This window comes from Canis lupus, chromosome 9 (assembly GCF_048164855.1).
Source record: "Canis lupus baileyi chromosome 9, mCanLup2.hap1, whole genome shotgun sequence".
Classification (NCBI taxonomy): Eukaryota; Metazoa; Chordata; class Mammalia; order Carnivora; family Canidae; genus Canis; species Canis lupus.
Genome location: NC_132846.1, coordinates 62,728,910 through 62,753,799, shown reverse-complemented (window position 1 = coordinate 62,753,799; position 24,890 = coordinate 62,728,910). Strand labels below are relative to the sequence as shown.

The 24,890-nt window shown below is 49.6% G+C and overlaps 2 protein-coding genes across 5 annotated transcripts in view; one reads left to right on the top strand and one right to left on the bottom strand.

Moving 5' to 3' along the window:
• Positions 1–6,724, top strand: part of NRDE2 (NRDE-2, necessary for RNA interference, domain containing) — a 49,762-nt gene extending 43,038 nt beyond the window's left edge. For all 4 annotated transcript variants that reach the window (XM_072839668.1, XM_072839669.1, XM_072839670.1 and 1 more), the window contains 2 exons: positions 3,882–3,953; positions 4,257–6,724. In XM_072839668.1, coding sequence (XP_072695769.1) covers positions 3,882–3,953; positions 4,257–4,382 — 198 coding nt within the window. In that variant the 3' untranslated portion in view covers positions 4,383–6,724. The remainder of the gene's footprint in view (positions 1–3,881; positions 3,954–4,256) is intronic.
• Positions 5,813–19,371, bottom strand: PSMC1 (proteasome 26S subunit, ATPase 1). The gene is made up of 11 exons (XM_072839672.1): positions 19,270–19,371; positions 15,553–15,606; positions 14,877–14,973; positions 13,221–13,345; positions 12,813–12,998; positions 12,534–12,662; positions 11,235–11,331; positions 8,905–9,094; positions 8,243–8,394; positions 7,138–7,292; positions 5,813–6,167 (listed from the first exon to the last, which is right to left on the bottom strand). Exons 1-11 carry the CDS (start codon positions 19,270–19,272, stop codon positions 6,033–6,035), a joined length of 1,323 nt encoding a protein of 440 aa, XP_072695773.1. The 5' UTR covers positions 19,273–19,371; the 3' UTR covers positions 5,813–6,032.
• Between the last annotated feature and the right edge of the window lie 5,519 nt (positions 19,372–24,890).

Here is a 24,890-nt window from a genome sequence, read left to right as displayed (position 1 = left end):
GTTTCGTGTTCTTGTTTTTCCGCAGAGCCCTGCCGCTTCCTCACCAGTGAGAACGTCTGGTGTCCAGTAGCCACATCCCAGGAAGGCTGGCAGGGGCTCCCCCTTGCCCCCTCCCCTCCTCAGCCTCGCTTAGTCCGTCTGGGAGCCGTGGTGGCGTCCCGCCGCGTCTCTGGGACTTGGGAAGGGGGCGCAGGTCACATCTGTCCTCGAGGCTCTGGTCGAGGGACAGGTGTGACCACTGGGCTGTTTGATGCAGCAGAGCTTCCTGTGTCTCGGAGTTGACGTCCTCAAGTCAGCAGCTTGGAGATGGCCCGAGAGCGCTCGGTGGGTGGGGAACTTCATTCTCTGCCACGTGTTCCTAAGAATTCCTGGGCCTCGATTCCGTTCTGTCGTTAGAGTCAAGACCCACCCCAGGATGCAGCTTGGACAGTGGGCCTCCCCAGGGCAGCTTTGCTCTCACTTAAAAGCACGGTAGTGATTGAATGTGGGAAGGTGCTGTTTAACTCTGTGAAGGTGCGTGTGGAGGCCGCGAGGACTGTGTGAGTCGACTTTGCGTTTGGTTAAGGACCTGGCGTTGGGACGTGTCGTGTTTCCTGTGATACGTCCAGTGCCGAGGTGCGTGGTTTTGCAGGGACATCGTCTCCTGGCCTGCTTGCGTGTTTCGCCTGAAGGCTGCAGAATCACACCCGAGTGACCCTAATCAGTGTTGTACTTCGCAGACGCCAGGACCGACTTTCCTTATCTCTTACGCTCCCAGTGGATAAAGTCTCAAGGCAAAGTGTTTGAACTTTTTCTAATCAATGTATGACCGAGTCAGATGTAGAGACGCAGAGAAAGTATGGTAGAGGTCAGGAGAGGTCAGAATCCACGTTGGCGTGGCTCCCCGAGCTCTGAAAGGCCCAAGTGGCCGGGAGGACATGGCATCTCAGCAGCGTGTGTTTTTAACATTTATTCATCAGACCCAAAAGCTCAGATTTTATGTTCTGGTGCCTGTGTGTGAAATGAAACTTTGAGAAGCACAGATGCTGGGGCAGTGGTCATGGCGCATTTGTGGCCGCTGCTTGTTGCTGGTCGGGGGCCGCGGTCGGGAGCTCCTGTGCTGGGGCCGCTCGGCCGAAGGAGCGCGCGAGTCTTCGTAAGCACGTGAAACCCTGCGATGTAAACCGGGAAGGCCGGCGCCTTTGCCAGTTTAACTTCTGTCGTCGTCGTCGGTAGGGATGGGCAGAGACAGACTTACCGTGTTCTTACAAGGACTCTCCCGTGAGCCAAGTTTGGTTGGATTGTGGACAGAAAAATTCTTGTTGACTTGGCAAAAAAAGACTGGGGCCCTCAAGGAATTTCTGTCTTTCTGGAAAGGTTAGCGTAGGACCAGGGACGAATTAGTGCGTGACTTCTTGCGCCTCCTGGGTTGGCTCCTGAGGCACTGATAACCCGGTGGAGAAATCCAGTTTGGGCCAGAGGGCTTGGTGAGGAGAGGGGAGGACCGGAGGGAGCCGGCCCTGTGGCGGAGAGCTGGTGGTGTGTGCGTGTGTGTGCGCCGTCTCGTGCATGTGTGCCTTTCCGTGTGTGTGCACGCCTTCCTGGGTGCGTGGGTACACATTTGCAGGTCTACACACACGCAAGTGTATTTACTCACTTGCTTTTCCTTGCAAAAATGATGGAAGTGCAGCTGCATTTGGGAGAAGAAAGGATTAGACACTGAGCACCACCCGCTAAGTTGGGAACTGCGCTTGAAACCTGTTGTGGGGGCGCTGTCAGGGGTGCCATTCCCTCTGCATGTCACCTGTCAGCCACACCTTTTTGTTGTTGTTTTGGCTCGTATTGCAGTTCTTCTCTTTCTTTATACGCCCGCTGTGGGGGTCAAAACTGGCAACCCTGACCTCCAGTCACATGCTCCACCTACCGAGCCAGCCGGATGCCCCAGAATTGCCATTCTTTTTGGGATTCTTAGAGTTCTTTAATTTGGTCACCTGGCTGCACAATCGGGGCAGAAATGAGGGTAAGGTGGGTAGCTGATGCCGTGGGCCTGATGAAGGGAGTCTTACGAACTCAAGGGAGCCGTGGCCCCTGGCTTGCGTTTCACCCTCCGGTATCATTTCTTCCCGCCTGTGGTTGGCGGCTGGCCGGAGTCAGGCTGTATTGAGGCCGCCGCTTACAAGAGCTGGTGGGCGGGTGAAGAGTCGCCCTCAGTTCAGCTGCTGGTGGGGAGGACGGAAGCCTCCAGCAGGACTGTCGTCACCTCCCAGGAACACTCAGGTGTCGTGGAAACGTAGCTTTCTGTTTGGGTTGGATATCACTTGGTCCAGTAATTTTAAAAAAATTACATTCGCTAACGGCTGCTCAGATAAGAAAAGAGAGTGGAATTTTACAAAAGCCTGAGCCCTTCCGGTGAGAGGACACAGCGGTGCCCAAGCCGCGGTCACTGAGCCCCAGCAGCCCACGTCTGAACGGAGAACTTGCACACCTGCTCCGTCAGGGGGGCAGGAGCCCAGCCCCCTGGTTCGGGGCTGGGTGGGGGGCCCGCGGCCTTCAGGGCATGTGTGAGGCTCCCCGCCCCCCCCCCCCCCCCCCCCCCCCCCCGCCGCCGACAAGGGGCCTCTGCGAAGCCCTGGCTCCCAGTCACCCAGCAGAGCGGTCGTCCCTGGCGGCACCCAGGTTACACAGGGACCAGCCCCCGCTCTGCTCTTCCGCCCGCAGTGTCCCCTCAGTTCTGTGCTCATTCCAGTCCACCCACCGTCCCGATGCTGTGGGGTCACCCGTCACCTGTGTCAGCCTGGACGCAGGAATGGCCATGAAGTTATGGTTTGTGAGGACGAGGGACTTAGAGGGCGAGGAAGGAGGGTGCAGGGCACCAGGGCAGCTCTGCTGAGCGGGAGAGGGTGGGTGCCGGGCCAGGAGCCACCAGTGCGCCGGGCGCCGAGCCCTTTGTCCCTGGCGGACCAGGCGTGTGCAGCGCTGATGGAGGAACTCAGAGCAGTTTGCGCCGGAGTCTCGCCACCGTCGGACCTGAATTTGCTGGGTTCCAGGATCACCAGGGCACCTCCCAAATACAGCGGTTGACAGGACGGCAGTGCCATCTGTGCTTCTTTCAGAAACCAGGAAATGGTGTCTCAAGCGTATGAGAGCACGTTGGGATGTTTTGGTGCGTGAAGGAAGGACAACTCCACTCACTGGGGAGGCCCGGCCTCGAAAGGGCCGAGGGGGCACAGCAGTGCCCTGGGCTCCGCAGCAGGCTCCGGGGGTGGTGACAGCCTGTGCTCACGGGTGCTGGCCGTTTCTGGGCATCAGCCTGGAGGAACCGGGAAGGTGGGGCGGCCATCCTCGGTGGCCGGAGCGCCCGAGCCCCAGGCTCTCTAGGTGCTGTCCCTGATTCCGGGAGGGCCACCAGCAGCCCTCTGTTGTCCTCGATGCTGTGTGCCGGCCACCGGGCGGGTAGAGCCAGTGGCCACTAGTGAGCTGTCCCCGTGGGAATGCGCCTGGGGAGGCGGGGGCCAGGAGAAGCCTTGAGCAAATGCAGGTGCTTGCTGACCCGGGGGCGGCTCTGCCAGGCTGGGGTTCCCTGGAGGAGCCACGGGGGACGGGGGTCTCATTCCTCTGAGATCTCATCAAATGGTCCCCGTGTTGCATCAAGGCCTGAGCCTCCTGTGACACCCAAGGCCTGCTGGCCCGGGGAGGGAGGAGGTGAACCGAGGTCACGGAGCCCCGCCTGCACCCACCCCATGGCGCAGGGCCTCAGGCCCGGGGCCGCCATGACGGTGCCACCCCTCCGCGGGCTGGCTGGGTGCCGTGAGCCCCCTGTGGGTCCGTGCGGGGCACCCAGAGTGGTTTCCATAGCCTTAGCGTCTGCTCCAGTGAACCTTCCAATTCCTCCCCTGCCTCAGGTTTCCTCAGGAAACAGAGAGAGGAGCAAAGGCGTGTTCTACAAAGCCCTGCAGAGTTGTCCTTGGGCAAAGGTGAGTCCCCGAGACCACGGGGTCTGCACACACCCACCATCCGTGTCACTGGGGACGGCACCCCCAGACCTGCTAGGGAAGCCTCGCCCTGCACGGGGCCAGTGTCTGCTGGGGCTGCCATCATCTGCCCAGAGTTTGGGTGCTCCTGGTGTAGGGGTCCCTGGGCCACCGGGGAACCAGGCGGCCTTGCTCCTGAGTTGTGTCTTCCTGGCAGCGTGTGCCGTGTGTGGTGCTGCCAAGGGGGACGGGGCGGGGGATGGGGCAGGGGACGGCGCGTGGACAGTGCAGGCCTCCTTGTCCTAGGTGCTGTACCTGGACGCTGTGCAGCACTTCCCTGAGGAGATGCAGGAGATCCTGGACCTGATGACAGAGAAGGAGCTCCGGGTGCGCCTGCCCATGGAGGAGCTCGAGCTCCTGCTCGAGGACTAGAGCCCAGGCAGGAGGGTGCCGACGTGGACCATGGGCCTGAGTGTGCTTGCAAGACCTCTGCCTTTGAAGTTTCTGATCTTAGTGTTTGTACCTAGGCTATCCGTGTCTTACCTCTTGCACATTTTGGGATGTGCAGACAACCTAGAAGCTTCTGTTTGCATATTATATATGTGACCATGTGGACGTGTAGGTGAGAACCGTGCCCAGTGATACTGAATGTCCCACGGTGGCCCGGTTGGTCCCACCCTTCCTCTGCCCAGCCAGTGTGCCCTGTGGGTTGGCCCCCTTGGTGGTCCTGCCCGGGGTCTCTGGGCCTTGCGGTGATGCCAGGGAAGCTCTGGTTACTCAACCCTAGAACCGGTCCCCAGGCTGGTGAGGAGAGCAGACTGCCCATCTCCTCGGGCCAGAGCAAGGCTTGGGTGCTCTGGCCTCTACCCAGCGTACCCCTAAGCCCCCATTCCTGCCACTGCCCAGCTGCAGACCAGCAGTGTCTGGGTGCCTGTTAGGGACGCAGCCTCGCAGGTGCACCTCAGCCCAGCTGCCAGTCTACAGGTGACCAGGAGCCCTGGGGGCTCGGGTGCACCCACGTGTGGCAAGCCCTGCCCAAGGGAAGGGCCCTGCTGCAGAGGGGCAGGCGGCCACGTGAGGAGAGTGCAGACCCAGCCCTGCCCGAGATGGGCCACGTCCCTGATTCTGAGGGCTGTGAGTGGAGTGAAATGTAAATACCCACGTTCAGACCACTTTCTTCTGAAAAGGACCTGCCTTGCAGTTATTAGCTCTTAAAGCAGTTTCCTCCCAGTTAATTATTCTGAGGTCCTGCTCTAAAAAACCCAAAAAAACCCCAAAAACCTAAAAGCCATGATGTCTGTAATTGCTGAAGTTGTATTTCTTTGGCATCCCATGCAGAAAAGCCAGTGTGTGGCTAGAGAGGGATGGACACCGGGGAGACGGGCGGCCTGAGTGGCCACTTGCCTCAGCTGCCCCACCTCCTTCCCAGCTTGCACATGGAAGTGCCCAGAACGGGGAGAAGTGCGGCAGTAGATGGGGAAGGGGAGGCTCGCACTGGTCTGAAGGCCCTGGAGATGGAGGAGGTTCCTGAATGGAAGGAAGCACGAGGGGTGGCAGGGCAGGGGGGCCCTCAGGCGGCCGCGGGTTCCCCGCAGGAGCACCACACTTTGCTCCTGCCCCAGGGTGCCAAGACGCCGTGTGAGGTCACCTGATCTGCAGACCTTCCAGCGCCGAAAGCTGTTTCCTTAAAGCCATGGCCACCCTCTCAGCCTTTGTTGCTGAGACAGTGGAGACACTTCCCCGTGAGCTGCTGTCAGCTGGGCAAGAGGTGTGGAGTCTGCATCCAGTCCTCACCCAGGAGCCTCCACCTGCTTGCTGCTGCTGAGTGCCAGTGTGGAGGCTGCAGAAACAGGATGAACTGCTGGAGGGGGATCACGCTTTATTGGGGACAGAGCACTGCACGTGACCCACAGAGGAAGGCAGCCCAGGGGGTGTCCTACACATCACGCGCAAAAAGGTACACGGGAGGTTTTGCTAAGAAAGATCAACTGGAACATGGTTTCCTCCGGGGGCTTCCCCCACCTCCTCCCTCGGAGGGGTCAGGACACGCCCAACCATCTCCTTGAAGGCAGCTCTGGTCCGCTAGAGATACAGTCCCTCGGGGGTGCCCTCTTGTTTTTTATAAAGAACATTTTCTTTAGATTTCTTGAAGTCTTCATTTGTTACTTTCATCCGACGCTCTCTCAAGGCCATCAGACCAGCCTCTGTGCAGATGGCCTGTAAGAAAGAATGGTATGTTCAGAAAGGGAAATACTTTTTATTTGCATTCTAACAACTCGAGAGCGACTTTGAGTGAGGCGTGAGACGCGCAGACTAAACAAACTGCTTAAGCCATTTGGGGAAAAAAGATCTTTTTGAATGTTTTACACATTGTAATTATTTTCTCAGAGGATCAGAAGTGGCTTTGAGGGGAGGACAGACTCCGGTTCTAACCAGCGGGTGGCCTGGTAGGGAAGTTCTCAATGTGCAGGGAGCAATGTTCCCAGGCCACGGAGGCATTTACACCAGAGAGCATCCATTTCATTTACGGTCATGAGAGAAAAGGCGTAAATCTCAGGACAATATTTATGGTGATACATTTATTTTCTCAGTCATCACTTGTCAAAAGTAAAACTAGAACCCAGGCAACATGACAGGACAAAAACACAGTCCTGACACTGAAGTTTCTATCTGGTTTTGGCCTTCAGGATATTTCAAATGGTTTAGCAAAAAAGAAAATGTTATTTGTGAACAAAAAGATAAAGCAAAGCAATAAAATGGTAACTTTTGATAAATCGAGGTGATGGATGTATCAGTATTTACTACTGTTGCAACTTTTCTGAAGACTTCAAAATTTCAAAATATAAAGGTAGTGCAAAATTTTAAAATGATTACATTTTGAAAAGAACTTTTACTCTAACGAAGACACCAACCTAGTTCTAGGGAGGCCAACACTATGCAGCTCAGGGCAGGCTCTGGCATGAAAAGGCCCCACATGTGCTGTCCCCACCCAACCCCTGCACATACACCTGACAAACAGCCAGGTCCTCACCTGCAAAGCAGCTGGACCCATATTCAGCGCCCAGGCCTGGCTCTGTTCTGGTCCTCTGGGAAGAGACGTCCCCTCCCTCCCTCCACCCCCCCCCCCCCCCCCCCCCCCACACACACACACACGACATCGAGCAGTACACTCCAGCCCAGGCCTCACCTTGATGTCAGCACCAGAGAGGTCATCCTTAGCCATGATCAAGTCGTCCAGGGTCACATCATCAGCCAGCGTCATCCTGCTTGTGTGGATCTGAAAGATGCGCTTCTTAGTCTTTTCGTCAGGCAGGGGGAACTCAATCTTCCTGTCAATGCGGCCTGCAGGTAGAAAACATTTCCAGTCACGGCCCTGTGCGGTCCCCAGGTGTGGCTCTGGCTCCGGGAGCAGCCTGAGCCGGTCTCCTCACTCACGCAGTTTGCGCCATATCCTGAGGAGCAAACACTCCTGTAGTTTGTAATTATCTACATTTGAACTCATCCCATTTCAAAGAACTCCTCTCTGCCCTGGTACCCGCAGAAGTAAAGGAGTGGTTCCTGAATGGCGTATGTAGTGGATGAGGACAGATCGTGTTAAAAACAAATTAGCCACTGCTGCTCTGGTATTACCTGAATGTAAAAAAATGAACCTGACTTAGCATGTGAATTACTTCAGAAAAAAAATTTTCATAATGGGAAAGAATCACCACTTAAGATTGGAATTAAGAGACGCACGCTGCACCCACTGCATCATGTCCGTCCGACCTCAGGACATTTTTTTTTTTTTTTTAAGAGTTTATTTATTTATTCATGAGAGACAGAGAGAGAGAGGCCGAGACACAGGCAGAGGGAGAAGCAGGCTCCATGCAGGGAGCCTGAGTGGGACTTAATCCCGGGACTCCAGGATCACACCCTGGGCTGAAGGCAGGTGCTAAATCGCTGAGCCACCCGGGCTTCCCTCAGGGGACAGTTTTTAGTAAGTTACTCTGTACTTCAATAATGGATTTGCCTTGATATGTCTTTTTTTTTTTTTAAGGTTTTATTCATTTGTCAGAACAATCACATGAGCAGGGGCACAGGCAGAGGGAGAAAGCAGGCTCCCCTCTGAGCAGGGAGCCTGATGTGAGGCTCCATCCCAAGACCTTGGGATCATGGCCTGAGCTGAAGGCAGATGCTCAACACACTGAGCCACCCGGGTGTTCCTAGTGTGTATCATTTTAAATCCCCTGAAAGTGCACTTACAGACACATAAACCCGGCAATTCTCCATGAAGGAACAAAAGCAAACCTGACCTGGTCTGATAAGTGCTGGATCCAAGGTTTCTATCCGGTTTGTGGCCATGATGACCTTCACATCACCCCTTGAATCAAATCCATCCAACTGGTTCAACAGTTCCAACATCGTTCGTTGAATTTCCCTCTCCCCACCAGAATTTGAGTCGTATCTTTGAAAAAGAAGAAAACGAGTGAAAACCTAACTGATCTCCTGCTGAAGGGTAAAATCAGTAACAGCTCTGGCAACCTCTGACACCCTCAATGAATTCTAGCAACAAAATCAGCACACCCTCCCAACCACCACGTTACATTATTTAAATCATGGAAGTTTTCATGCCTGAGGTTCTATCATTAACTCAGTCTCCACATGTGGTATCTGAGCCCTAACCCGACTGGGGCTCCTCGAGGGCAGGGGCTGTGTCCCCAAAGTCCAGATGATGCCTGGCTCAGAGCAGATGTTCAGGACAAGGTCATGGACTGCTCTCCAGGCAGTCACAGCTCCCGGGTGGTGGCTGGCTGGCACCTGGGAGAGCAGAGCCTGAAGCACCCATAGAGAGCCATGGATGGCAGGAGCTGTGGCAAACCAACGTGCAGGCCATATAGTGGGTACTCGGTGATCACTGTGCTGAGAAGAGCTACAGTTTTGACCTGATCAACACAAAGTTAAGAGAAAGGTGTACCTTTTTGTTCCAATGGCATCGATTTCATCAATAAACACGATGGATGGTGCATGTTCTTCCGCAACTCGGAACAATTCCCGAACGAGTTTGGGCCCGTCGCCTAGGTACTTCTGAATAAGTTCAGAGCCAACCACTCTCAAGAAAGTGGCTGAGGTTTGGTTTGCTACTGCTTTGGCTAATAAGGTTTTACCTGTTTTAGATTAAAAAAGAAAAGGACAAAGGAAGAAACCCCTCAAGTGCTGTTTTAACTTAAAAGCTCTGTCACTACCCCCTTAAATGGCCATCAGAAATTGGCAGATAGTGGATGAAAAGCCATGCCCCCATTCAGGTGTCTCGACATTCCGTTCTCCAAGGCAGGTAAGAGAAAACTGACAAAAACCTAAGTAATGTTTTGATTATTTTTAACTTCCTAAATTCATCATCATAATGTCAGAAAATACGTTTTACTGGGTTATTCAAAATTGCAGAGGTTTTTAACCCAATCCATGTACCCAGGGCTAGAGATCCAAACTCAACTTCCTATGAAACTATCAGTGATGGGAAATGGCCTAGGAACTATAGTCCTGGAGCACCAGGGCTGCATGCCTGGGGCTGAGAGTCACGCCTGTGCCAGGCAGGCTTGCCCAAGGCTCAGCTGAGGCAGGACTGGCTCCCAATGAAGCCGACAGCTGAGAGCTGCTGGAAGTTCTAGAGAGTTCTCAGTCTGTGGTGTGCCCTCATGGGGAAGTTCCTCTCCCCAGTCTCAGGGATGATCTCAAACATTTCCAATCCTGCTCCATTCCTGGATATTTCTATTTCAGGTCAAAGATAGGAGATTTGGCAGCCACCCTGTGAACTTCAGGGCTGGAAACCTTGGCCCCTTTGATGGTGAGGACATGGGCACAGGGCCAGGGAATGGCATCAAGACACTGGGACAGTAAAGGACCAAGCTCAGGCCTGCAGGAGAAGGGGGGCCCTGCAAGCTGCTGGTGAGTGATGTAGAAGACTTCGTTCAAGTAGGGAGGGGGATAAGGCACTAAGCTTTGCAACATGTTGTGGCAATGATGTCTTTTTGGTCAGATAGGCAGAGGAACAGGTCTGGGGGTTAGAAGCATAGAATTCTGAGAATACTGATTAAGGACAGTGAGCAGAAGACAAAAAGGACCTCCTAAGTGGATGGCACCTTCCAGTCCAGAAGCAGCCAAGGCTGGGTCCTGGGGCACTTCAATAGCAGAGGGATCACCAAACCAGGCTCCTCCTCCTGACGGGCCTGTCACCCTCTGCTATACCCCACCTCCTATCAGCCCCTGGCAGTGCGCGCACACCAAAGGCAGCCCACAGCTGCAGGTGAGGATGCCTGCATTCCAGCTCCAGCCCTGTTACCAGCTCAAGTCCCAGAGCTCCTGCGGCCTTGGCCTAGTCACCGGCTTCTCTGAGACTTCACTGCCTGGGCCGTAAAAGATGATAGCTGCAAAAGCTCCATGCCTCTGAGTTCAGTTGTTTCCCAGTCCCTCCGCTGTGGGCAATCCTCTGCAATCCGTTCACTCAAGTAACTGTGCTTCCTCTGGAATTTATAGCAGTGAACCAAGTCCTGGGCTGTACAACTTATTTGGGTCAACTAATTGCATAATGAACCAACTATATATTTTTATCTTCATCTATTTATCCATTATATTCATTTAGTACAATGGACCAGAGAATGAACCCAATATGAACAACACAGAATAGCTTTTAAATCCGTGGTTCTCCACCACGGCTCTGGTTCCTGGCCACACTCCAGATGAACATATCAGAATTTTCAGGGATGAGACCAGGCATCGGTATTTTTTTAAAGCTTGAAGGTCATTCCAATGTACAGCCAAGGTTGAGTGTCCTGGTTTATTTTGTGTCTTACAAAGTCTTTTTAATGGACTTATGTTACCTTTATGAGTATTTTTATTGGACTCACGTTACTTTTATGAATACTTTAAAGTCTTATGTTCTACAGTACATAAATCTAATTACTTGATTACAAAGAGGAATTCAAAGAAATTGTAAATGCACTCACACTGAGGAGGGATGGGGAGGGTGTTGCTTACTGGTTTTTAACACATCAAGTCTGTTAAGTGTACAATTTCGAGTCTAAGATAATTCAATTTCTTACCACCTACTATACAGATAAGTATACTTTTATGTAATAGGTATGTTTCTGTATCTATTCAGAAAATGTCCAAAATGTTGCTTAGAGAATCTTGTTTTAAACTAAGGAATTGTGGCATCCTTACTCAAGAACTAAATAATTATAACAAGCTACTGCTGTGGCTTAAGAGATTAGCTGAGTGTCCAGAAAGTCGAACCCAGAGCATACATACCTGTGCCAGGTGGACCATAGAGAATGACACCCTTTGGGGGCTTTATACCCATCTCTTCATAATATTCAGGATGAGTGAGAGGAAGCTCCACGGATTCCTACAGAAACAAATACTTGGTAAAAAATGAAATGCTTTCTTACTGAAATTATCAGATCCATTCATTGGCATCATGAACAGATCTCACTTTCTTTCTTCTTTTTTTTTTAAGATTTTATTTATTTATTCATGAGAGACACACTCATGTGTGTCAGAAGGAGAGGGAGAAGCAGGCTCCATGCAGGGAGCCCGATGTGGGACTCGATCCCGGGACTCCAGGACCCCGCATTGGGCTGAAGGCAGGCGCTAAACCGCTGAGCCACCCAGGGATCCCTTGGTCTCACTTTCAACAAAAACAAGCTAAGCTGTCACTTAATCTTGTAAGAGACCATGTGCCTGATTTCATCTAGCAGGAGGGACAGACCAAGGAGAACATGTTCTCCCGAAGCTCCCAGCACCCGTGCCCTTCCTGTTTCACCCAGTTTCCCTCTCACTGTCCTGTAGAAGTCAGCCTTGAGCAACATTTAAGTTCTTCCTGACCAAAAGGAGCTTAAAGTGAAAATACACCCCCCTTTCAATGAAGCTACAGAAAGGAACTGGCAAGATTTTCTGATTGCTGTTACACCAATGGACGTGATGGCTATTTCCCAGATCTGTGACAGCTCTGCACGACCTCCCTGCAGATGGCTAGCCCACAGCAAACCTGAATGACCACTTCACTTCTCCACTCACACTATCCCCACACCCCACTGGAGGTTTCTAGATAGCCATAGTAAAAGTCAACATAGAGGAAAACATATATTCACACAGATAATTAAACGTTGCATATCAAAAAGATTAAGCTGCAGCTGCTGGAAGAACAATCATACTATTTGTTAATCCTGAGTTAGGAAATAGAAATAACAAGTACAGGGCAGCCCCGGTGGCGCAGAGGTTTGGCGCCGCCTGCAGCCTGGGGTGTGATCCTGGAGACCCGGGATTGAGTCCCACATCGGGCTCCCTGCATGGAGCCTGCTTCTCCCTCTCCCTCTGCTGTGTCTCTGCCTCTCTCTCTGTGTCTATGAATAAATAAATAAAATCTTTCAAAAAAAAAGAAAGAAAGAAAGAACAAGTACAAAACCCCACAGCTGGCAAGCTCTAAGTCACTTACTGCTTTGATCACTAAAGAAAAAACAAAATATGCAAAATAACTCCAAGTACCCTAAATGAGATAGTAGTAAGAAACCAAAAATCTAGAAACCCAGAGCTCGTTCTTAGCCCTACCTTAATTTCCTGGATTTGGTTGTCCAATCCCCCGATATCAGCGTAGGTTTCCTGGGGGGCCTTCTCTACCTTCATTACTGTGACCAAGGGATCTGTGTCATCCATGAGCACCCCTATGACAGCATGCACCTAAGAGAGAACATCAGTTTTAATGCAGAAATGTGAGGTTCACACAATCCATTCATAACAAAGCAATGCCAATCACAAAACGGCAAGAATGGACAGATCTGAGAGGAAGGAGAAAGCACTCCTAGTGATGTCCACAAGACATCAACTTGCCTTGTGGTTGAGCAGGACAGAGCAGCCTGGTTCCAGCAGATCCTTGTCTACAAAGGAAAGAATGCTGACATAGTGTTCTGAACCCACAGATGTAGACACGATGGCATGATTGTCATCAATGATCTCTTCCAAGGTTCCTACTGACATTGGGGTTCCCCTCAGATCATCCACCTTAGATCTTTCCTCCTATGAAGGAAAAGCAGATTAAACCTAAAAAGCACACGGGCTGACAGTTTTACTAGATATCATGACATTTACAAAGCAGGTGGTGCTTTTTAAGAGGTAGCCAGTAATGATTCATAAAAGCCTGAATGAGTCAGCTACTTGATATTTCATTCACTTACTGAATTCTATACCTAAAACTATTAATTTGTGAAGTGCAAGTTAATGCAATATTTCTCAATTTACCTCTTGCTTTTCTTCTAAAGGCTTCATTTGTTCCTGATTTCTAATGAATTCTTCCTCCATGAGAAGATAGTCTTTAATTCTCTCTAACTTCAATAATTTTAACCGGCATTGAGTGTGAGGTGTCACTGTAATTAAAAAGAAAGTTTTATTAATTTGGAGCTTGAAGTTTACAATTAAGTTCATCCTTAAGAAAAAAAGGCTAAGACTTAAAGTAAGCTTATTTTAGTTGAAAGTCTAAAATATTCAAGGTCTGGTGATCCTAAGTATGCGGTGCCTAAATGCAAAGGGAAAAGGGACTTTGGCAGTTGTAAGCGGGTAAAAATGAGGACAAGGTCTATGGCAAAACATCCGCTAAGTGAATTGTAAGAAGAAAAAAACCTCAATGACCCCAAAGATAGTTTGCTTTGGTGTTTTTTTCCCCCACCGGTGTTAAGAGAAATAGGTCTAAGTGCTGTCCAGTCAGAGTACATGGTTGCGGGCGAGCTGAGCAAAGCATCCGTCTGTGACAGGACTGTGAAATATTAGTGATGTTAATATACATAGCAAGCATTTTCTTTTGGCTTGAAGTCTCATGCTACACAGGAATTGTAGCACACATAGACAAAAATGTCAACTTTTTCTTTTGTGGTTTCTGAGTTTCTTCTTCAAAACGTCTCTTTTTCTCTAAGGTTAAATATATTCCTAAATTTTCATTTATTCATTTATTTTCATAACTGTAACCCATCTGGCAAAAAGGGGTCCAGTTTCATTTTTTTCTCAATAGCAAATAAAAGATGCCAGCCATTTATGTTAAACAACTCCCCCTCTTCCCCCAGAACTCAAACGTCACCTTTACTACATTCTGATTATCCATGTAATTTGACTGTTTCTGGACTTCCTGTGATCCTCTGGCAATCTAATGATCTACTCATCATCAATACCATATTGATTCCCCCCCGCCCCAAAAAATACCATATTGATTTATTATGGTAGATTAATAGCATGTTTTTCATTGTCTGACTCCCTTTCATTCTTAACCAAGAAGTATTTTAAAAATTATTTCATCGAAGCAGGAAGACACTTGTTAGATGGAAGTGGAGGAGGAATGTGAGCTGAAGCACTGAGAAGCAGGCAGCCATGGGAAGGACTGAGGGAAGAACATTTCTAAGCAAAGAGCAAAAATCCCCAATGTGCAGAAGAGTCAAAGAACACAAGGCAGGGCTGTGTGAAGAGCAAGCAAGGGGACTGGACGGGGCTGCAGATGGAGAGGTGGGCTGGGTCAGGTCACCCAATCTGAAGTTTAGTCTATGCTGAAACTATGAAATATGAAACTACGTTCATATTCTAACACAGTGGTCTTCCATTTCTTCATGAAATGAGTTTCTAAGAGTTATTCATGCTCAATGTGAATTTTCTAATCCAAAACTACACATTCTGTACATCAGAGAAGCTGGTTACCTAAAGGGAATTATTGGAGTTTCTTAAAGTGAGACACAGCTGTGCCCTGTTTGTATGCTGCTAAAACCAAAACACAGCTTTTATTCCAGCTTAGCGGAGTGCCACACGCAGGAGTCAGAGCTTCAGCCACCCCATTTCCTGCCTCCACATTCAGATCTGAGCTACATACACACGGATGGTTCCCACAGAATCGAGTGCAAGGAGGGACCGTGTCCTTACCCAGTGGAAGCTTGCTCGCAGCATCTGGTCCCTTTGTTTTCTTCTTCTTTTTCCCCACTCTAGTTGGTACGGGAGGTTCATATTTCTTTTTCTTGTCCTTGAATTTTTAGAACAGCAGGAAAAACAAAAACCACACAAATCATATCAAAACACAAACTTCTTTCTGTAGGACCGTCATCTATTTCTAGGGGCTGTAATCTCCTTATCTTTCAGAATGCTATTAAAAACTGTCCTTTTAAAAATAAAACTAGGTTTTACATTCCTGCAGTTTTAATTGGTGAATGTAACTGATCTTTCTTTTTATAATACCCAGTGATTATTCAGTAAGGACTAGAGTTCAGAATTCAGAATTACATACCAAAAGTTTGGGCTGAAATAATGAGACAATTCTTCACATTTAAGGATACTAAATACTAAAATTACAGGCAATTTAACACTCTGCAATGTTATTTTATACATTTAAAAATCATTAATTCGTAACTACTTACTTGACAGGTCAATAATCTTTTCTAAAACATCAGGAAGACACTGTGTCTATAGGCCAGGCCGGGTAAATAACTACAAGGATCACTTATTTTGCATTTTGAAAGTTCTGAATCCTCAAAGAACTTCTCAGCTGACATCTCTGATAGGTTCCATAATTTACTCACATCACAGACCTATCTGGCTCATTTACCTTGTCATCCTTCTTGCCACCTCCAGGGCCATGACCACCACTCTGACTTTGACCCTGAAAAAAGAAATCAGAGGGATAAATTCAGAACATGATCACTTCAAAAGAACATCCTTATTTTCCTGTGACTGTAAGACACCAAGACTTCGCCCTCATTGTAACCTTCCTGAATTTAAGGTGTACCTGCAGTCTACATGTACATCTAGCATGCAGAAGTTTTTTTTTTTTTTTTTCCTGCAAGGCTATTAGGAGATCAGTGGTGGTGCACCTTGCAACTGACTGCATCTTAAATAAGGACATTTCTATTAAGTAATTGACGTAACTTGTGTATCATAATGAGGCTGGGGTTCTAAGACTACCCCTTTTTGAGAGGAAAGTATAGAGCTTGACATTATTATAAAACTACTTGACTGAGTATATTTCTTGAAATTAGGCCACCAAAGAGAAATCATTTTATCTATTCAACAGTGATTTATCAATCATTTACTCCTTACTAAGATCACACCAAGACCCAGGAGACTTTCAATAGCAACTTTTATATACCTCCCCATCTCTAAAGCCTGGGGCTCTCGGCCAGGTCTTTCTTCCCAACCTGTACGCTGAATCACCTTAGGTTATTAAGAACTCAGTGTATTATAATTAGCTCATGGAATTTCAGATTTTAAATCAGACTCCTTAGTGACAGAACAACGCTTAACACAGAACAGTTACCTCAAAAATGATGGCATTTAAACAACAGTGAACTTAACCTGAATAGAGGAGCCCTCTTAGTCACTTCCTCAGAAACACCTAGATTAATACGCTGCCAGCTTAGTTATCCAGAGAACAACCATACCATGGTTACCTACAAGAGTGAAGATCAAATATATTTCTCCACACGCAGGAATCTTAAACTTTTGTGCTTTATCCTGAAGAAGGTATTTAAGGGCTTTGAGAAATTCTGGTGAACAGAATTAGTTCTACCACAGTGGGGTGTCTGAATCACAGGGCTTCAACAATCACTTACTTATACCCCCTAAAGGAACCAGCTGTTGCCTGGTGTTTGTGGGTTTCTTATTATGTGCCTAAGTCTGTACTAGACATTTTCCCTCACTGCCTCATTAATTCCACACCGTCCTACAAGGTAGGGTTCATTATTCCCACTTTCTTTAGGAGGAACTGCAACAAGCCTAAGAACACGGGGCTATGGAATTAGATGCATCCGGGTTTCAATTCTGACTCCATCACTAATAGGCTATGTGACCTTGGGTAAGTCAGGTCACCTCTTGGAGCCCTGGAGTCCTTAACTGGAAAGTGGGGATGATACTAGCTCTTGTTACTGAAAATGAGGTAACCCACGTAAGGCATTCAGCATTTGCATGACTCGTAGTAACTACTAGCAATAGAATATTATTGGTGAAAAGAAACGTTCGGGTCAGGATTTTAATTAGTCTGGTCACAAAATCTGGGTCCTGAAATCCATCTGCTTCAGCTCTTCACTCTCTCTTGTTGATCCCATCTGTTTTTACCCAGGACTCTAGCCTCCCAACTGAGAGTCCCCTCACCAATCCAGCTATTACCTTTTAAAGCAAAACAAAACAAAACAAAGGATTCTTTCATTCTCCTCAAAAACTTTCAAATGTTTCCTATCATTTATGGTGTGACATCCAAACTCTTTAGAGTGGCATACCCGGCCCTTACCAAACTGGCTGCAGCTGACCCTTCCCATGTTCACCTACCTTTCTCTCATGATCCTGCAAGTCTGGCTTCAGGAGGACAAATTCCTGAATGGGTCCCAAACTTCTGCATGTGTGGGGCATTTTACATGATGTTTCTCAGTCTCCAATAACCATACCAAATATACTCATTATTAAGCCCTCACTGTATGGCAAGCAGTGTGCATTCTCAGGGTATTCTCTCATTCAATTCCTACAGACACCAGAGGATGGTACTATCATTACCTCTAGTTCACAGATAAGGAAGCCAAGGCCCACAGATGTTAAGTGACTTGCATATTAACACAGAGCTTGTCAGATGTGGCCAGGAATCACTCAGGTCTACTGGCCACCAGCATCTGTGTGTTTCTCTACTACATACTGTCTAGAAAACACTAACAGGGTGTGTGTTAGCACAGCCATTTACTGTGTCTCAGTTTCCTTCTTGGTAAAGTGAGGATACTCACTTACTGAAAGGACTGTTGTGAGAAATAAGAAAATGCTGGAAAATACTCTTATGTTTACTGTGGCATTATTTTTTAAAAAGATTTTGTTTGACACAAAGAGCGAGCACAAGTGCAGAAGCGCAAGGGAGAGGGAGAAGCAGGCTCCTCGGTGAGCAAGGAGCTCGACTTGGGGCTCAGTCCCAGGACCCCGGAATCATGACCTGAGCTGAAGGCAGACGCTTCACCGACTGAGCCACCCAGGCACCCCTACTGCGGCATTATTTACAGTAGCTCAGATACGGAAGCAATCTACGTGTCCACTGATAAACGAAGAGATAAAGAAGTGGTGTGTAAATCCACACAAACACAACGGATATTACTCAGCCATTAAAAAAAAAAGATGTTGCCATTTGCGACATTCAGACCACAGGTATTAAACTAAGTGAAGCCACACGCAAATATAAATACCCCATGATTTCACTTATATGTGGAACCAAAAAAAAGAAAAAAAAAGCAGAAACAGACCCACGAACGCAGACAGCTGGTGGATGCCAGAGGAAAGAGGGTGCGGGACGGGCAAAACGGGTGAGGGGGGAGTGGAAGGTACAGGCTTCCAGTTATAAAATGTGTTAAGTCACAGGGATAAAAGGCGCAAAAAGGTAGGGCACACACAGGGAATACAGTCGGCAATACTGTACAGTGACACGCAGCACGGTATGGACTTGCCCACGGTGTTGCCCACCTGAAACTCGCGACCCTGCGGGTCAGCTAACGCTTCAGTAGTAGTAGTAGTAGTAGTAGTAGTAGTAGTAGTAGTAGTAATGATAATAATGACAGAAAAGTAATGATGATGATGATGATGATGGAAAAGTACCTCGCACATAACAACAATAATGATGATAATGATGGAAAAGTGATGATGATGATTGATGATGATGATGGAAAAGTACCTCGCACACGTCCGAGCATCACCCCCAAGGCCTCGTAGGTGGGCCTCACGGCCGTGTGCTCGGGCGCCGCTGACGTCCCATCTCAGGCCCTCTGCACCCACCATTCCTTCTGCCTGGACCGACGCCTCCCTGTCTGCACGGGCCACTCTCCCATCGTCTGCTCAGACCTCAGGCCTCGGAGGGACCTCTGCTGACACCCGGTGGGAAGCAGGCCCCCGCCCCCCCCGCCCCTCCCTACCCCGCTCCCCTGCCGTCACGTTACGTGTCTCTTTTCCCACTTTCCCGGTCTGGCTGCACCAGTCAGGCTCACCCCTTGTGCCCTCGGAGCCTGCGCCCCCCCGCCCCCCGGTTGCAGGTGCTCCATACACACCTGCTTAGTGCACTAGCGGGTAAGCGCCCGCTGGAGCCAAGGCCCGGCCCCCACTCGGCAGCCCGGGAGGCCCTTCGCGCCGAGCCCCGGCCCCCGCCCCGGGTGCGTCGGGTCAGGGCCGCCGCGCACCCCCCCCCCCCGCGAGGAGACCGCACGGGAGGGCGGACCGAGTGCCTCGGGAAGCCGCCGCGTCCCCTCGTCTTGGGCCGCTGCGACCCCGTGGCGCCGCGCCCCCCGGGCCGAAACCCTTAGTCACTCACCATCTTGCTTCGGCCGCTCGAACCACCGCTGCCGGAAGTGCCTCCGCCAAGGCGGCCGTCGGCGGCGGAAGTTGCCACGGGGCCCTACGGAAGCCGTCGGGAACCAAATCCCCTCGCGGACGGAGCCGCGCTCCGGGGGCCGGGGTGGGCGGGGCCGCCTTGGAACCTAGAAGCCGGGCGCCAATCTTGCAAATATTTTACCTGGAAAACGTGTGAGTCGAAGTGATCAGCTTATTGTCAACACTCCCAGACAGTGACCTAGACCTTCTAAGGACTAAGGCAATGGTGCAAACACAGAATAGTCAAAATATGCAAAAAATATGCAAAAATCCGAGAACCTACTGCTCCAAGAACCGGAATGGGGTTTGGACCTGCGAAGCTGGCATATACTTTTGGATCAACATTTAAGCTATTATTTGGTCTCTGGAATAAACGTGATCATCTAAGAGTATTTCCTTGGCTAATGAGTCACCCAGAGGTCTTCTTTTTCCCTTGCTGGTCTGTGACTTGCGGTGATGCCAAATGTCTTAAAAATAGCTAATCTTAAAGACAACAACAACAACAAAAAAAACCCAACAATCTTGCACCTGATTGGTAACGTTGGTCATTTATTCCATCCACCGGGTCGTAAGAGCGATAGCAAGCATCCCTTTGGCCTCTGGAAACTTCCACTAACAGGTGCTCGAAATGCTGCACGTTGCTGACCTGGGGAGATGAGCTCGTTTTTTGTTTTTTGGGTTTTTGTTTTGTTTTGTTGTTGTTGTTTTGTTGTTTTGCTGCTCCTGATTAATTGAGGGCTTTTACTTGTGAAAGGCTCCGAGTATTTCACTAATTCATACACAACAGGTACAAACTACAGGAAATTACTCTTTCCTTTGCATCATGACTAAAATGCTGTACTAGAAAGTCTGGATGCTGTCGGCCTCCACGAGCACGTCTGGCGTCCACTCGGTGCATGAAATGGTTTGACAGGTGAAGACAACCCCGTCCTCGTGGATGCTGAGAGGAATGCCGGAGCTGTGTGGAATGTCTGAGCGATCCTGAGGTGTGACCTGTGTGTGACCTGAAGAAGCGTGGAGTTCCTGAGGTGGTGTCACAGTCACAGAAACTCAGGCTGGTAATGAGTATGTGAGAAAACCAGAATCCTGGAGGACGTGCATGGAGAAGCGCCGTAATGCCCAGCAGACACCTTCGTCTCCTTGCTCCCTTGCACAGGCCCTGCCAATATTCCCCACTCCCCGGCAGCCAGCCCTGCAACTCCAAGTCTTGCAACTTCCAACGTCCCCAAGCACCAAGTGCTCCAAGCAGCCTTTCCATTCCCTTCCTGCTTCCTCTTAGCTATTCCTCATGTAGATAAACTTAAAGCCTCTACTCTCCTTCGTTTTAGTGACATTTTACCAATTGCTTGGATCTCCTTCAGAAAAGGGGCAGGGCAACTGGCCTGCTCAGGGAATATCCTTTTGCCCTAGAAAAAAAAAAGGGGGTGAGGCTGGGAAGATTGCACAGACTCTCCAAATCCCCTCGGAGATTATGCAAAGTCACATTAGTTAACTTTGGTCTTGCTCACATGAAGAAGTAATATTTTTTTCGTAATTTTAGCCTGGGCTGCGTTTAGAACATCCAGGAATTTAAACTCAATATGGAATTTCACGACGGTGTACATATGTATTTATGAATGTATATAATTGCATATGCATTTATACTTTTCCTTGTGCTTGTTCTTGAGTTTGTGTGTAGATCTATTCTCCTCTCTACATCTCTGTACACTCACAGACACACACGTACGTTGGTGCCCTGCAAGTTCCCAAAACCAAACTTACCATCTTCCCCGAGGACCTGTTCACTCTCACATGTGTTTTATCCTGGCTACTGGGATCCCTGGGTGGCGCAGCGGTTTGGCGCCTGCCTTTGGCCCAGGGCGCGATCCTGGAGATCCGGGATCGAATCCCACGTCGGGCTCCCGGTGCATGGAGCCTGCTTCTCTCTCTGCCTCTCTCTCTCTCTCTCTCTCTCTGTGACTATCATAAATGAATAAGAAATTTAAAAAAAATATCCTGGCTACTGATGCTGTTCAGAGACCTGAGCCAGAAGCCTCCCCTCTTCTCTATCCCAACCCCAGTCAGCTCAGCGGTCAAGTCTTGTTGCTTTGACTCTGTCATGTTTCATCATCTCACCTCTCTTTCCATCACTACCTAGTCCCTATCTCATCATCTCATCTCACAATTCACTCAGCAAATGATTTCTGAGCACACCATGGGCCAGGCTCTCCTCCAGGGTCTGAGGATACCGCAGTGAACAAACAGAAATCCTTTTCCTAATAGCTTTTGCAATAAACAAGTAAATCAGTGGGTAGCATGCTACATGATGATAAGTGCTTTGGGGAAAGTTAAGTGGGGGAGGAATAATAGAGATAATAATAGAGCGGTGGTGGTAGGTGCTTCTGACTTTTTTTTTCTTTTGCTTCTGACTTTAAATAGGTTGATGTCTGAGCAAAGACTTGAGGAACAGCTATTCAATAGCTTGAGTTAGCTCTTCAGATATGTGAAGGAAAAGCTTTCCAGGCAGAGGGAACAGCCAGTGCAAAGGCCCTGAGGTGAGAGCTGCAGGGGATGGAGACCGGAGACACCACGTGGTGAAGAAGTAAATAATAGACACATAACTCCCGATGGAGGCTCAGGGAGGAGTTAGAGGCAAAGCAATCTAACCCGATAGGGAAGAGAGCAGATTTGAGCATCAGAACACCTGGGTCTCAATCTGGGCTCCATCACTTATTGCTGTCTTGGTTTCTTAGCGCTGCTATAAGAAGTTACCACAAATGTAGTGTAATTTTTTCCTGGAAACTCTAAGGAAAACCTGTTCTGTTGGCTTTTCCAGCTTCAAGAGGCCAGGCTACGTTCCCCAGCTTGTAGGCCTTCTTCTGTCTTAGAGCCAGCAACAGTGGCCCTGCGTCCGTCCTCCCGTCTCTCTCTGACTCCCCTTCTGCCTCCCTCTTTCACTTTTTAAAAATGAATTTATTTATTGAGAGAGAGCGTGAGAGCAGGGGGGAAGAGCAGAGGGAGAGGGAGAAGCAAGCTCCCCACTGAGCCTGGAGCTGAGGTGGGGCTCGATCCCGTGACCCTGAGATCCTGAGATCATGACCTGAGCCCAAATCAAGAATCAGATGCTCAACCCACTGAGCCACCCAGGCAGCCCCCTGCCTCTTACACTTGGAAGGACTCTGGCAATCACCGGAGGGCCACTCAGATAATCCAGGATAATAACCCTATCTTTAGGTCAGGTGATTAGTACCCACAATTCCATCGGTGACCTTGGTCTCCCTTTACCATGTAACCTGCCATATTCACAGGTTACAGGGGTTAGGACACAGATACCTTTTTGTTGTTGTTGTTAAGATTTTATTTATTTATTTATTCAACAGAGAGAATGAGAGTGAGTACGAACTGGGGGAGCCGCAGTGGGAGAAGGGGAGGCAGACTCCCCGCTGAGCAGGGAGCCCAGTGTGGGACTTGATCCCAGGAACCCGGGATCACACCTGAGCTGAAGGCAGATGCTTCACCACTGAGCCATCTGGGTGCCCCTAAAAAAAAAAAAATCTTTATTGATGGGTTGGAGGAGGGGGCCTGCAGAGGAGAGGATGTATGTGCAGCAGCTAGGGGGGTAACACCACCCGCCACCCCCCTTCCCTCTGGGCCCCTTGGCCTAACCTCTCCTGACCTCTGCCTGTACCTTTCTTCCGTGGCTGCATTCAGAGGACCTCAGGCATGGTGCTGGGCCCCAGGGCTGCATGCCGACTTAGGGTGCCTTTCCTTCGGGGTTTCCCTCTGGCTCAAGTCGGCCCCCTGGAGAACCCTAGAACACCTGTCGGGCCTACTGGCTGCCTTTGCTCTCTGTTCACGCGGCTCCACCTTGGGGTGGCCTGGTGGCACAACCAGATGCTAAGCACCTCCTGTTGGGTGTCCCAGTGTCCAACATTCCCTGCCCGAATCCAGGGGGCCATCCAGGGGGCCTCCCAGGGCTCACGGCTAGGAAGGGATGGAGAGATTGGCTCAGCACAGAGAACAAGGAGCGTCTGCCGGTTCTTGAGTTCCACGAGCAAGCATCAGGGGTCAGGAAAGATCTCAGGACAGAGAAAATTGAATGGGCAACGTCGATAGGCAGGTGGAGTCACGTGCCAAGCAGGGCCACAGGCGGCCGAGGGGGCTGCCCCCAGGACCACCAGGACCCCCTGGGGCCTCTGTACATGACAGTGCTCTTGCATTTGCTCCTCTGCCCTGCACGTGGGGCAACCGGTCTACATCATGTATATGTTTTTGACAGAAACCTCTCCCAATCTTCTGAAGCTCAGCCCAAGTGTATTCTCCATTTTTTTGCTACTTGCATGGTTGTCCTTGCCTTGGATTTAATTTGACACTCCTCCTGGGGCACCTGGGCGGCTCAGTCCGTTGAGCACCTGACGCTTGGATTGGGCTCAGGATGTCATCTCAGGATCGTGGGATGGAGAGCCACGCAGGGCTCCACGCTTGGCAGGGAGTTTGCTCGAGAGTCTCTCCCTCCCCCTCCGGCCCTCCTCCAGCTCGTGCACACACATGCTTGCTATCTCTAAAATAAAATAAATAAATCTTTCGGGACACCTGGGTGGCTCAGCAGTTGAGCACCTGCCTTTGGCTCAGGGTGTGACCCTGGAGACCCAGGATCAAGTCCCACATCAGGCTCCCTGCATGGAGCCTGCTTCTCCCTCTGCCTGGTGTCTCTGCCTCTCTCTCTGTGTCTCTCATGAAAAAATAAAATCTTTTAAAAAATTTTTTTAAAAATAAATAAATCTTTCAAAAAATCTTTCAAAAAGTCACACTCTTCCTTGTAACAATGGGTCTACTTTGATAATTCCCACCCCCCACCCCCCATCGTGGTTTCCTGGGTCCTCAGGATGGGTTGGACCCCAGGGCGTTTTGTCCTTTAAACATAAAGCATTGATTGATTTGCCCTTCCTCATTACGTTATTACTAACAGAATACTACTCTTTGCCCCTTTGTTGGTCCTGGTCTGGCTTTGAGATGGTTTTCATTGGTAAGATGGGAAACTTGGCGGTAGGCGCTCAGGACAATAGGGCTTTATGTTTTAAGGATCCTTCAGACTCATGATTACATCTTCCAGGGTCCTGGTGAGCTTCTTTTTGACTTGTAGGTACTACGGGTCTTCTACACAAGACATGGTGTCCCACCTCTTGGCCCTTCCCACTGTTGTTGTTGTTTTTAATTTAGTTGAGAGAGAGACATAGAGAGAAAGCCCGAGCAAAAAGGATGGGCAGAGGGAGAAGAAGGAGCAGACCCCCGCTGAGCAGGGAGCCTGACCTGGGGCTCGATCCCAGGACCCTGGTATCATGACAGGAGCCAAAGGCAGATGTTAACCAACCCAGCTACCTAGGCGCCCACTATTTTTTCGTTCTTTCTTTTCTTTCTTTCCTTCTTTCTTTTCTTTCTTTCTTTCTTTTTTTTAGAGAGAGAGAGAGAGAGCATGGAAGTACAGAGGGAGAGGAAGAGAGAATCTTAAGCAGGTTCCATGCTTAGCAGCACTGAACCCCACTCAAGGCTCGACCTTAGGATCTTGAGATCAGGACTTGAACC

What these genes read in the sequence shown, in the direction of transcription:
- PSMC1 (XM_072839672.1), bottom strand. An exon ending in CTATGGTCCACCTGGCACAG is followed by an intron (nt 9,095 to 11,234) that starts GTATGTATGCTC and finishes AATCTAAAACAG; the next exon opens with GTAAAACCTTATTAGCCAAA. An exon ending in GATGCCATTGGAACAAAAAG is followed by an intron (nt 8,395 to 8,904) that starts GTACACCTTTCT and finishes TCTTTTTCAAAG; the next exon opens with ATACGACTCAAATTCTGGTG.